The sequence below is a fragment of the Perissodus microlepis genome, chromosome 19 (assembly GCF_051167445.1).
Source record: "Perissodus microlepis isolate ML-2025 ecotype Zambia chromosome 19, ASM5116744v1, whole genome shotgun sequence".
NCBI classification, from domain to species: Eukaryota; Metazoa; Chordata; class Actinopteri; order Cichliformes; family Cichlidae; genus Perissodus; species Perissodus microlepis.
The window spans coordinates 12,825,008-12,837,580 of NC_140479.1; the positions used below are offsets into that span (position 1 = coordinate 12,825,008).

General features: G+C 37.9%; 1 protein-coding gene across 3 annotated transcripts in view; it reads left to right on the forward strand.

Annotated features, from left to right (window-relative positions):
* The first annotated feature begins 7,094 nt into the window (after window positions 1-7,094).
* The window catches only part of rock2a (rho-associated, coiled-coil containing protein kinase 2a), a 46,552-nt gene continuing 41,073 nt past the window's right edge, over window positions 7,095-12,573 (forward strand). For all 3 annotated transcript variants that reach the window (XM_084914004.1, XM_084914005.1, XM_084914003.1), the window contains exon 1: window positions 7,095-7,970. In XM_084914004.1, the coding sequence (XP_084770130.1) occupies window positions 7,872-7,970 (99 nt within the window). In that variant the 5' untranslated portion in view covers window positions 7,095-7,871. The remainder of the gene's footprint in view (window positions 7,971-12,573) is intronic.

Here is a 12,573-nt window from a genome sequence, read left to right on the forward strand (position 1 = left end):
CTCTGTTTCACATGTGTTATATTTGTTCTTACACACATACAATGAACAAAAAAGTGACTCAACTAAAATGAGACAAATAAACAAATTACTAATAATGCTTATCATAAATTAAATAACAAAAACTGTGGCAAGAATTGACATTTCTAAAACAAATTAATAAAATGAATCCGGAAATTAACAATGAACACATTAAAAAGCTACAGAAATAATTAGAAGGATGTATAAATGAATGAAAAAATTAATTTACAAATAAATAAGGAAAGACGTAAATAAATTCATGCAAAGTCAAATGAATATTAATTCCTCCTGAGGTGTATGTGCAATGGTATAAAATAGTTAATCCCTACATTATTTTGAATAGCATTTATTGATTTTGGTAGTTTGTGTACTCTGTAGAACATTTACACTCAGAGAACTCACAACTGTGTTAATTCTTCATGACATGGATTCAACAAGGTGCTGAAAACTTGCACAGAGATTTTTGGTCCATGTCAGCTTGATAGCATCACACAGTTTTTGCAAATTTGCCAGCTGCACATCCTTGATAGTCATCGTGGAGATTGTCCGAGTACAGTGAAGCCATTGCCATGTCCAATAAACCAGTTTGAGATTATTTAAGCTTTGTGACATGGTGTGATGTCCCGCTGGAAGCAGCCATCAGGAGATGGGTACACTGTGGTCATAAAGGGATGAACATGGTCAGCAGCAATGCTCGCGTAAGCTGTGACATTTGAACGATGCGCAGTTGATACTAAGGGACCCTAAATCTGGCAATCACACCAACTTGAACCACTTATATATAGCAGGAGAAATCAATGTTTTCATGTTGTTTACACCAAATTCTGACCCTACAATCCAAATGTTGCATCAGAAATTAAGAATCATCAAACCAGATTTTTCCAATCTTCTATTGTTCAATTTTGGTGAACCTGTGTAATCTGTAGCCTCAGTTTCCTGTTCTTTGCTGACAGCTGTGGCACCTGGTGTGGTCTTCTGCTGCTGTAGCTCATCAGCATCAAGTTTTGACAAGCGGACATTCAAAAGTTCTCTCCTGTTTGGTTGTATCAAGTTGTGGTTGCCTTCCTATCAGCCTGCAGCAGCAACAGTAAGCGACACAGTTCTCACAGAGACCTGCCACTCACTGGATATTTTGTCTTTTTTTGATTACTCTCTGTAAAGGATATGTGGGATCAGTATTAGTAGACTAACAGTTTCTGAAATACACAGACCAGTACGTCTGGCACAAGCAACCATGCCACATTCAAAGTAATTTAAATCACCTTTCTTTCCCATTCTGATCCTCAGTTTGAACTTCAGCAGGTCGTGTTGACAAAGTTTACGTATCTAAAAGCACTGGGTGGGTGTCACATGATTGGCTGATTAGATATTCACTTTGATGAGTTGCAACTTGTTTTTGTATACATATATATTTCTAATAGCCAATATTAAACCATAAAATCTGCATGAGTGGAACATTAATTAGCAGAATATCCACTATAGGACTTTTCTTATAGAATGTCCCAAACCACATCTGAAACATGTGAATTTAGCTATTATTCATAAACATAGCAACATGAACTGAGTTGCAGGTGAATTTTAAAGGTTTCATATTTTTCATTGAAAGCTTTTTTTAATCAATACAACCTGAAGATAAACTTTAGTGGAGAAAAAAGGTTTAAAACCCAAAAGAAATGAATCTTGTGCAAATTTAATGACTAATTCGTCTTCCTTGTTTTTATGGCCTTCAATTATACATAAAGAAAGATTAGTATTACTTTGAGTAATTGTTATTGCTCTTTATGGACATGATGTGGGCTCTGTCTCTCTCTCTTCTTTTTCCCCCCATTAAAAAACAGGAATGTCATAGGTCATACCGGTCAGATATAATTATACTGACAGTCATGCTAAACTGTTTTGAATAATTAATGCAAAAGCAATAAAGAGTTTAACCACATTTTAGAACACTGAATCATTCATAAATAGCTAGGCCTTGGTTATAGTATTTCAATATTCATGAGCAGTATATGGTTGATTTTAAAAAAGGAGAGTGCAACAAGAATTAGTTCAGTAAAGAGAACTTACAGGCAATTATCTAACAGATGATGCTTTAGTAATGATAATTATGACATCTATTCATAAAAGATAAAGTGTTGCTTCCTAAACTCTGCACATGTGATATTATATGTTAAAGAAATATACAGATTTTCTAAATACTCCAATTGTTTTTAAGTGGTTTCTTTATGTCTTTTAAATCAGTCTGGCTTCCTGATGCTCGCCGATGCGCACGTGAATTGTAGATTCAGTGGTCTCTAGCGCCATCTTATGGTTTCTGTAAGTAATGACTGACTCACTAGGCCCGGAGGTACAATAAAATTAAATTAAATAAATAGAAAAATAAAAAGTTTGATTTTCCCATAGAAGTAAAAGTAAACAAGCAGTGACAAGAATTTTAAAATGTATCATAATATTAACAATTTTGTGTTATCTGTTTTTTGCTTAGTGATTGGGCATTGTTTATCATCCCCTGGACAAAATAACATGAACACCCCATATAAAATGATATTTTTGTTATAGACAATACATTGTTATACTTATATTATTCTCATCACTTATGTAATGATTACAGCTAAAATATTATTTATATAACTGTCTAAATTCATTTAATAACTGGGGGCACAGATAAAGTGTGTCGTCCCCAAAATTTTGCTTTTGGGTGAAATTTTAGGCACCCATTTTGTTTTTTTCTACATTTCATGGTGGAAATATCTTAATTAATGGTAATGAAGACACAAATCTCAGCCACCCGGTGACTTTAATATCTAATCATAATCAGAGAAACTTCAAGAATCCCAGAGGGAAGTTAAATTGTCATAGCAGCAGATATACAACAAACAACAAGCACTCGTATAAAATGAGTGTAGAAACAGAGTTATGATATCAATATAATATAAATATTATGTCACTGTGTATGCGTTTTGGGATACTGAATTGTTTATTTAAGATGTTCTCTGTTTGATTCTTTGTTCGTTATTTACAGATATGTTGAACCTTTAATTCATAGTTCTAGTTTATGTTAGTTTATTTTGTATCTTTAATGTTTCCTATCTCATCCTCCTCTGTCTTTTCTCCCCGATGTCGTGTTTATTCATGTTCCTGTTTTACTTTGTTAGCCTTTATAGTCATCTTCTGTGTTTTGTGTGTCATTTTTGCTGTCTCATTGTCCTTGATTCTTATCATCTGTGTCTTGTTACCCTCCTGTGTGCTGTTCCTTGATTACCCTTTCATATATAAATAGTGGTATCTTCCCCTCCGCCTTCCTCTCAGGGTCTGTTCAGCCTCCCAGTGAGTTCCCTCCCTGCTTTGGATTCAGTTTGCCTTTTGCCTGTGGATTTTTGTGTTCTGACTTTGAATCAGCCAAGATAAAGGCTTGCTTTTCTATTTTTCCTTCTGTCTTTGAGTCTGCATTTTGGTCCTAGTTCTGCAATTTTTATGACATCTGTCCTATTCTGTGTTTGCTTGGCTGCATATGGCGGAGTTTGTGTAACAAGTAAACAACTATGCTGATACTAGGCCACTTTTGTGTCTCTGACTTTGAGAAGTAAACTCTTTAAGTGTGATTAAAGCGCCTGTTCACATCAATGACTAAGTGAACTGTTTCTTTAAAACAAGTGACCTGTGTTGTGTGATCATTTTTATGTACTGTGTACTTCTTATCCAGTTGGAAATTGCATTGTCACTGAAGTCTACACCCACTTCAGTGGAAAGGGGAATATTTTTGTCATAGTCCAAATAATGCAATTGAGGATAATTTGAGAGTCATAACTCCACTCCAAGTTATCTTATGTGTGTAATAATAAATATACTAACCGCTGTCCCGTATCAATAGACCTTCATGCTTTAGTTGAGTTTTTTGACCTGTGACAACAAGAAATAAATGTGTGTAAATAAAAAAATCAAAACATATAGCTGCTTCATTCTCGGGCAGCACACTGTCAATAACACAACACAAACCAATAGTGCCCAGTTCCTATAGGAATTTAAAGCTCTTTATTAAGATGATGCAGCTGCAAAACAAAGAGGTAATCCTAGCAACCACAGGTAAAGTCTGGCCATCCCACACAGCTGATAACAAAGCTCATTTGATAGCTATTTCCATATGTAAACATTCATGTAACAACTACACATATATGTAGTGAAATTAGCCTCAGGATGTTTGCAGATGAGCATCATATGACATGTTACGTGATCTGTGCATTTAAGGGAATTTATGTATGCGTTAACAATTCTTGATTTGCCTTTTGAAAGCAAAGATGATTAGATATGTGAAGCTAAATGTGAAAATGTGTGCTTAAATTGTCACTTTTTATTCCAGTTTTGATATGCATGTTTGTACAATCTGTGTTCAAATTGCTTTGGATTTGTGTGTGGTTTTGTGGGTATTCAGAATTTACAGACAAATCATTGTACACAGCTATCTACCTTTTGAGACTAATTTCACTCCATGCACATCTTTAATTGTTATTTTCCTGAATCCCACGTTTCGAGTTCAATTCTGCCCTGATGAATACATTTGCTAGTGTGAAGTTTACTGAGAATCTCTCAGAGATGAGTACAGCCAGCTTGAATGCAGCTTACGTCTGATTGCTGCTTTGGGAATATTTCAGTTTAGTGTGCATCATGTCTTTCACATCCTATCATCAAAATAACAGTAAGTGGTAATTCTTATTCAATTTATAACATTACTTGAAATATCCTTAAATAGTCTGCACCTTTACACATAAACACCACCTATATCAACTAAAAACTGCCTGTGTGTTTATGACTGTCATATTCAGGTGAGTGTGAGCCACTTAAAATGTGGTCAAAATAACTGAGATCTATGTTTAGTACAAGTGAAACGGCATGGAGTTATGATTCAATAACATTTACAAAGAAGCACAAGGGTCTCAGGATGGCACATCTTAGCCTAGTGCTTTACTGTGAGTGATGAGACAAGCTTATTAAAACAAGAAGTAGATCATTTTGAGCCTGTATCGTTGCTGTTATTTTGGACTGCATTTCCCAGACATCCCCTGTCAAACAGACAATAAATCTGCTGGTATGAGTGCTGTTTCCAAGAAACATTCCTGTTTCTGTAGGTGGCGCTTGTGTGTTTATCTGCTCGCCTGTCTTTGACACTGTCATGCAAACTGACTGTTCCAAATAAAGAAAATCTAAAAAGCATCACTTCCTGCTACTGTTACTGTATGGGAAATTGCACACATACGCATGCAACAGAGAGTGGAAAAAACTTTATTGTGACATTTAGTTTGAGCAAGGTGAAGGTACATTGGTGGTTCGATTGCCTCTTTATTTCTTTAAATATAATAATGCAAACACTCAGACTTATTATAATAACTGATATTGAAAAACTGATCATCAAATTAATTCTGCTATAAATAATATATTCAAGTGCTTTTTAAAGTTAAACTCTAATTAGAAGTGCTATTGTAATTTTAAGACCTGGTAAGGAGTACGTTTTTTTATGTCCCGTTGAATTTTAAGGGTATACTTTCTTTTTTTTACCAATATTTATTATTTATCTGTGTTTTTATATTATATTATACAGCATTTTTATTTAAGTAAAGCTCTGCCAAATTGCATAAGCAGTGTGTGACTAAACTAAGTACACCCCATGATTCAATAGCTCGTAGAAGCATGTTTAGGGTCAATCTCACATCATTGTGGAGAAATTTTCGTCACTCTTTACATTTTTGTTTCAGTTCACTGAGCTTTGTTTAGTCACAGCTCTCTTAAGGCTCCACTTCAGCATTTCAGTCAGGCTGTGGTCTGGACTTTGACTGGCCCATTGCAACACCTTCATTCTTTTTGTGGTCAGTCACTCTCTTGTAGATTTGTTCGTGTGCTTGGGATCATTGACACAGTTTAAGCTAAAATTTAGCTGTCAGGCCTCACATTTGACTCTATCCAGAGGAGATCATGGTTGACTCATGGCAAAGTGCCCAGATTCTGTGGCTGCAAAACAAGCCCAAATCACAAGCTCTCCACCACCATGCTGACAGTTGGTATGAGGTGTTTGTGCATTATGGCCAAACATCTCCACTTTGGTCTTGTCTGTCCAAAGGACATTGTTCCAGAGGTCTTGTGATTTGTTCATGAGCAACTCTGCAAACAAGGCACATTTGTTCAGTGTTTTTCTAATCGTGTTGTCAACTTTAACATTTAACATGGTAACTGAGTCCTCTATAAAACTTCTGCTTTTATAGAGGTGCTCAAAATAATCAAGTGGATTTGATTATCGGCATCAGGCATCGAATTATTTTTAATATCTTTTTGTTATGCCAACTAACGGTGTTCGGTGCTTTCCAGAAAACAATGTATTGGAGTGCATCACAAAGTATGACATATCTGCGCGGCATGGCAGTCTTTCTGTCCTGGCAAAATTTCCACCATGAGGTAAACTGAGGACCTCTCCATCCAATTCATTTATGAGAAACCTGTATTCTGCCAGACTTGTTACATATCCTCCATCTTGAGTGTGGACTGTCACCTTCAGATAGAAGATATAATGTCCTAAAATGCAGACTGGATTACTTTAAAAATTAATTTGTCATCTTATCTTATTCACTCTTTGCAAAGACAGCTTCTGTGACAGCACTAGGAATTCCCCTAAGTAGTATATTGTATTGTGTTTCAGCTTATTTTGTGCTAAATAAATAAAGGCATGGTGTAATATGTCATATTTCCCAGCTCATCTGAAGCTGTATTGCCAAATTCTAAAATCTCAGATGAGCTAGTTATTTTTATTATATAAAACCTTAGAATTTGAAAAGAGTGTACTTTCTTTTGATCATCTTTGTGGTTGTCTTGCTCGTACTTATTGCTAAAAATATAAACTTATTACAGTTATGAACTACACAAAGAATGGATACTTTTGACTTACTAAAGAGAAGAGTTAAAGTTTTTGATATTAAAAGATTACACGAGAAATTTATCTTAAGCGATATCCAGGTTGGAGGGCAGGATTGGTGGATTATGGGTAATTGAGTCCTCGGTGTGTGTGTGTCGATGTCAGGGGGCGGAGAGTGCGAGAGTACAGCCTCCGTGTGTGTGTTGGTGTGTAGATGTGAGTGTACGGTGAGGAATTCAGCTGCTGGATGAGTTTTCTCTGCGAGAGAAACTTATGTTTTTTTTGGCGTCCACGTCTTGAAGCGAGGAGGACAAATGCGAAAATGCGAGAAGAAATCCAGGAAGAGGCGAGCGAGTGCTTATTAAAAATTCAGCGCGGGAGAACAGACGTTATTACCCGTTCGGAGGACTTGTGGCAGCACCGAGGATAAACTCCACTTCTAACGGGCTAAAGCGTTGTTGAATGGGGTGAAACGAAGCGGATTTTTTCCCTCCTAAAGATAGCAAGTCCAGGAAGAAAAAAATAAAAAAACCCAAGCGGTCGAAACCCAGAAGGAAAGGGGAGTAAAAAGGGGGCAAAGAAAAAACGCCCTGCTTTGCTGCCTGTTGCTGGTAAATTCAAACTTTATCGCCAAGTTTAAAAAATGCATCTTCCACTTAACGAGAGGTGATAGTTCAAGTCGTCATTCCTAGCTTAAAGCCGGGCGGGTTTGCTAACTGACGCCCCCCTCTCACTTGGCAAGTTTTATGTTTTTGGAAGCATTGGGAATATTTTCTCCTCGTTGTGCACACCATTCCTGTTGGAAGCGATTTGGGTGGGCTGGGAGCCCAAAGGCTGCTCCGCCAGGCCTGCGGCCATTAGCCAGGAACAAAGAGGGTTCACATGTAAACTCAAACAGTTTGGAAAAGCCTCTTCATTAGTTTTTAAAACCCAACTTTTAACCACCAACGACGGCGCAGTCATGTCGCTGGGCGCCGAGAGGAGGATGGAAACCCGGCTGAAGAAGCTGGAGGACATGATCAGAGACCCCAGATCTGCCATAAACCTGGAAAGTTTACTGGTGAGTCAAGTGGGATCCACTTCATAGGTTATTAATGATGTTGTCTGTTCGCTGAATGGCTAGGCACGCATGCACGCCCTCAGGTGAGCTAATTGCATTTAAACACCTTTTCATGTTAAAACCGTGCAGTTTATGATTTAAGTGTTATCGCCTGGTGGAGACACTGTAGACAGGCCTGATTAATAGTTAAATCTGGGTGCAGACAGAGCAGTTTGGGGCTCTTTGAGGCCTGTCTACAGATTAGGATTAACTACTTGAGATAGCTCCCCTGGGTGTTTTCATGGAGACTAATATTTTTAGATAACATATGGGCCCACAAAGCCACTGTAGTCCTATCAGTCCCACATGTAACCACAGAACCATTGCAGTCTTCCTACAGTGGTATGTAAATAGGATGTTGGCTATGGAGGACCCAGTCTGCCAAAAATCCAATAAACCATATTGGCAGCAATTAATATCAGAAAATATATATAATAACATTGTTTAGAATTAAATAAAAAAAATTTAAGTAGAAGAAAATATGAAAATTTGTCTCATACTCCTGTACCACCTAACATTTATGTATTTTAATGAGAAAAAAACAATTAGTATGGAGTTGTAAAACTGCATATCTCCTACTGTTTCAACCACTCAGGTAAATATGTAGATTTTATCTGAAGTTCCACTTAATTATTATTTAAATTGTATTTATCTTCCATTTGTTTTTCCCCTTTGACCTCCCAAATATAAAAAAGTGACAAGATAATAAACGAGCAATAGTATTAAGGAAAACAAATATATAAGTTATTGGAAGTGTTAGTTTATATCATGTCAGTGTCACGAACAATGTGATAATGGTTTACTTTTTTTTGTTTCTGGATATTGCCTAAATTGGTTCTCTATATTTGCCCATCAGCTTAATTCATTAATTTAATTAATTAATTTTACAGTTAATTAATATAGTCTTCTGGAAACTGGAGTTTTGTCCCGTAGTAGTAGTAATGATGAAAATCATTGAAGATTCGTTTCATGATATCTTTGTAGCTGAAGGAGAAAAACTAACTTTAAAGAGGTAAAACAGTGAGTATGTTTAGTTTATTGTACTCTCAGCAGCTGCTATTAGATTCTGACTGGAGATCATTTTGATTTGAATATTTCTGTTTTGTAGGGTGGGATTTTAGTACGCTCTGGTGCTTACATACAGCATTGCGTTTGATTAGAATTGAGAGGCATGTCAAATCTATCATCTGTTTGTCTTTCTCTGACAGCTATCTTACCCCTCCATTTGAATATTGGCCTCAAATTTAACATAGCCTCTGCGTGTGTTTATACATACATGAATGTAGCATGGGAAGAGTCATGTCTGGTCATTGTCCAAAAGAGCTTTTTCTCAGATGTAGCAAACAATGGGAGATTGTCCAAGCCAGATGTGTTCTTACTGCTGGAAATAATCTGTGTAGTTTGACCATGACAACCACTCGCTTGCTGTTTTCTCTTTGGGATAATCAGACTTTTCTCGGACTTTGACCACTTGGGAGCTGACAGGGTAACCATCATTTAATGCCAACTGATTTGGGTATTTGTGGTTTAATATCTCCCTCAGGTGATATCTGCAAAAGTCTCCCTGTTCATTTCTAATAATGTGTCATTTGTCTGATCTCCTTTTTCCCCTTGCAAGCTTTTTCTTTTTCTTCAGGTTGGGTGACTACTTCTTTATTTGCTTTAGCTTTGTTCTTTTAATAAGTGCCAAAGTGGCACCACAAGAGGAAGTGGTTGAGTAAGACCACATAAGTTGTTTTTGGATTTCAATGCCATCACAGCAAACACAGTTGCTTCGTGGTGGTCATATTGGTGCAAGTTTATGGAGATTTTTCCATTTGAAGAAAAGAAAAATATAAATATCATAAACTTTCAATTTGCCACAGAGCTTATTTTCTGTGATAATCCAAAACCCTTGTGGTATAAATGTCAGTGCCTTTTTGTTGAGCAATATGGGGCAATGTTCCAGTTCGGCTATTGATCTATTGGTTCTCGAAGTTTTCCCAGCACACCCCACTTCAGAAGCCAGAAGAAGTTCACACCGCAGATTCCACATAACTAACAATAAAAAAAGGAAATTTGAACATGCTGTGTAATATCAGCACAGTAGCATCTGCATACTCTTGTTTATCTTCCCTTAAAAAAATCATACCAGTAATCTTTGTTTAATCTGGTTGTCCGTGTGCTGTTATATCAACACGCTGGTTCTTATTCACATACAGCCTGGCAACCATTTCTATTTTTCTTTCCTCGGGAGAGGGGAGTGAGACGGTGCATTCCCTGAATTTTTTTCCTCAGAGGTAAAGTGGTCAGAAGTTATGAGATTGTGAACGATGTCTCAGGTCCCTGTGTTTACCCTGTGCGGGGCTGAGTCAGACCTGTTTGTACAGCCGCTTATGTGACGTACAATTGAAAGATTTTTTTTTTTTTTTTTGGACCAACAGACGATGGACTTGCCTGATTGCAGACCTTTCATTAACCACCCACATCTGGTGATTTCTTTAGCAGTTCAGTGATTGTCAGGGTATGGACGATGGCCCAGAAGTAATGGATGTTGAGGCAAATAAGGATAGCGTTTGCAATTGTTGCTATTGATACAATCAAATAACTCTTGCTTTCTAACTTGGCAAAGGACTGATGTATTAGAATTTAAACTGTTTAAATGTGTCTGTCTTTAAGTTTTGTGATGACCTAACGTTGCATAAGGCAGTGGAAAAATCCTTCCATTACACCAGTGTATATCACGACTTTGGGCTTAAATGGGAAAAGAGGTCTCCCGACAATTTAGATCAGCTCTGTTCTCCCAAAATAAATTTAGATCTCGGTTATTTTCTGGACCCTAGGAAAGCTGGAATCCCAAGCTATTTTCAGACCTATTAACTGTAACTTTTAGCCAACATTGTGTGATGTTGCCTACTTTAGCTTTAAAGTTAGAGGGTGGTGTTTGAATTTCTGGGGCCCCTAACTGGATGTGACAGAGTGCAAACACACTGTCAGCTCTATCTTAAAAAGCATCACCTCACCCCTTTTAATGGGCCCCTTCTGACTCAGCCCACCCCCCCTTCCCCATACATCCCTTCCCCTGGGGTTCTCCCGCCCCCCTCCATACAACTTGAGGCAATCCTGGTCAAGTCCTGAGGAAGAATTCGGCATAACTTGACCACCGGTGGTGTTTACTTCCTGCACATGAGCTGGGGAGAGAGAGGTGTTGAGTGTTTGAGACAAAAGTTGAGTGGGAAGCATGCGTAGGAGAGAACAGGCTGCGGTTTTCCATTTTTAGCAGCCTCGGTGCTGTCGCTGGGATCAAGAAGTTTTGCTGCTCGGTGTGTTCAGACACACGCATGCACACAAACAATAAATGCTAAGATATGTCTTGTTTTTGTTTGGGTTTTTGGGGGGGGGGTTTGCATTGCAGGTGAAGGAAAAACATGCATACTTAAAGTGCCTACATAATTGCTCACAGGCTCATATTTGGTAAATAATGAATCACAAATCCCCTGTTATTGTGGCATGGCAACGGTACCAGAGGGAGCCACATTGTGTGGACCCTTTATTTATTCTTCTCACTAACAGCTTAGTGAAGGAAACTCGGTAATTAATTTCAGGTTTGTGCTTTTTTTTCCTTTCCTTTTCTTTTTTAAGTGATCATGAAGGTAATGCATTTAAGGAGCAGTGGGCAGGCTTCCCTTAGGATAAGGAAAACTGACGTGGAGGAATGTGCAGCATCTGTCAGGGAAACTCAGTCACCTTCCTTAGTCAATCTTCAACTCTTGTGATGAGAGGGAGCAGAGCTGCTGCTATCTGTAAATCCAGCCACAGAACAGCCAGGGGAAAAAAATAATACTTAAATGATGCGTTAACCACTCTGTGGTTATATAAACTGTAGATCACTATATTGCCTCTATCATCACTCGATCAAGCGTAACCTTAAGTCTCAGCAACCTTCCCCTTGTGCAAACGGTAGGGATCGTTATTTGGCAGGACACCACTGCTGACTGAAGTGCAGGACTTAACTTGGCAGCTCCAAGTACAGGCAGTGATTGTTAAGGAGCAAGCACAAGATGAGGCCTTTTCCGGAATTAAAGAAAAAGACAAAACTAAAATATGGACAGGTTATTTGCAAATCACTCAAGTTTCTGCTGTCCTAAAGGAAATGACCTCACTGAGTAAATAGTTGGCAGCCATACATGGGGCTCAAAGTTCCATAGACTTCTGTCCTGCCTGCACTTTACCCATTCGCTTTCTAGCCTTATCTCTTTTCCCTGGCCCTACTTTTCTCTCAGCCCCTCCCCTCAGGCTTGTTAAACACACTGCAGGTATGTTAACTGTGTTTTCATACTTTTGCAGGCCCAGGGCGTGCAGATAACTTAATGCACAGCACTTATGTGTGAATGATATGGGAAATAGAGCTAAAAGCTTGTATGATGCCTTCCAGTTTATCTCTGGGGGGCAATCCCTGTCCATTTCTTTTAAGATCATTTGGAGTGATGCTCTTTTTATTCAGCATTAGTTGGGAAAGCCTTTTAATACATATGCTGTCTCGTTTGCTTAGTACTGGTTATTCACGCCCTTTTATTCTCTCCCA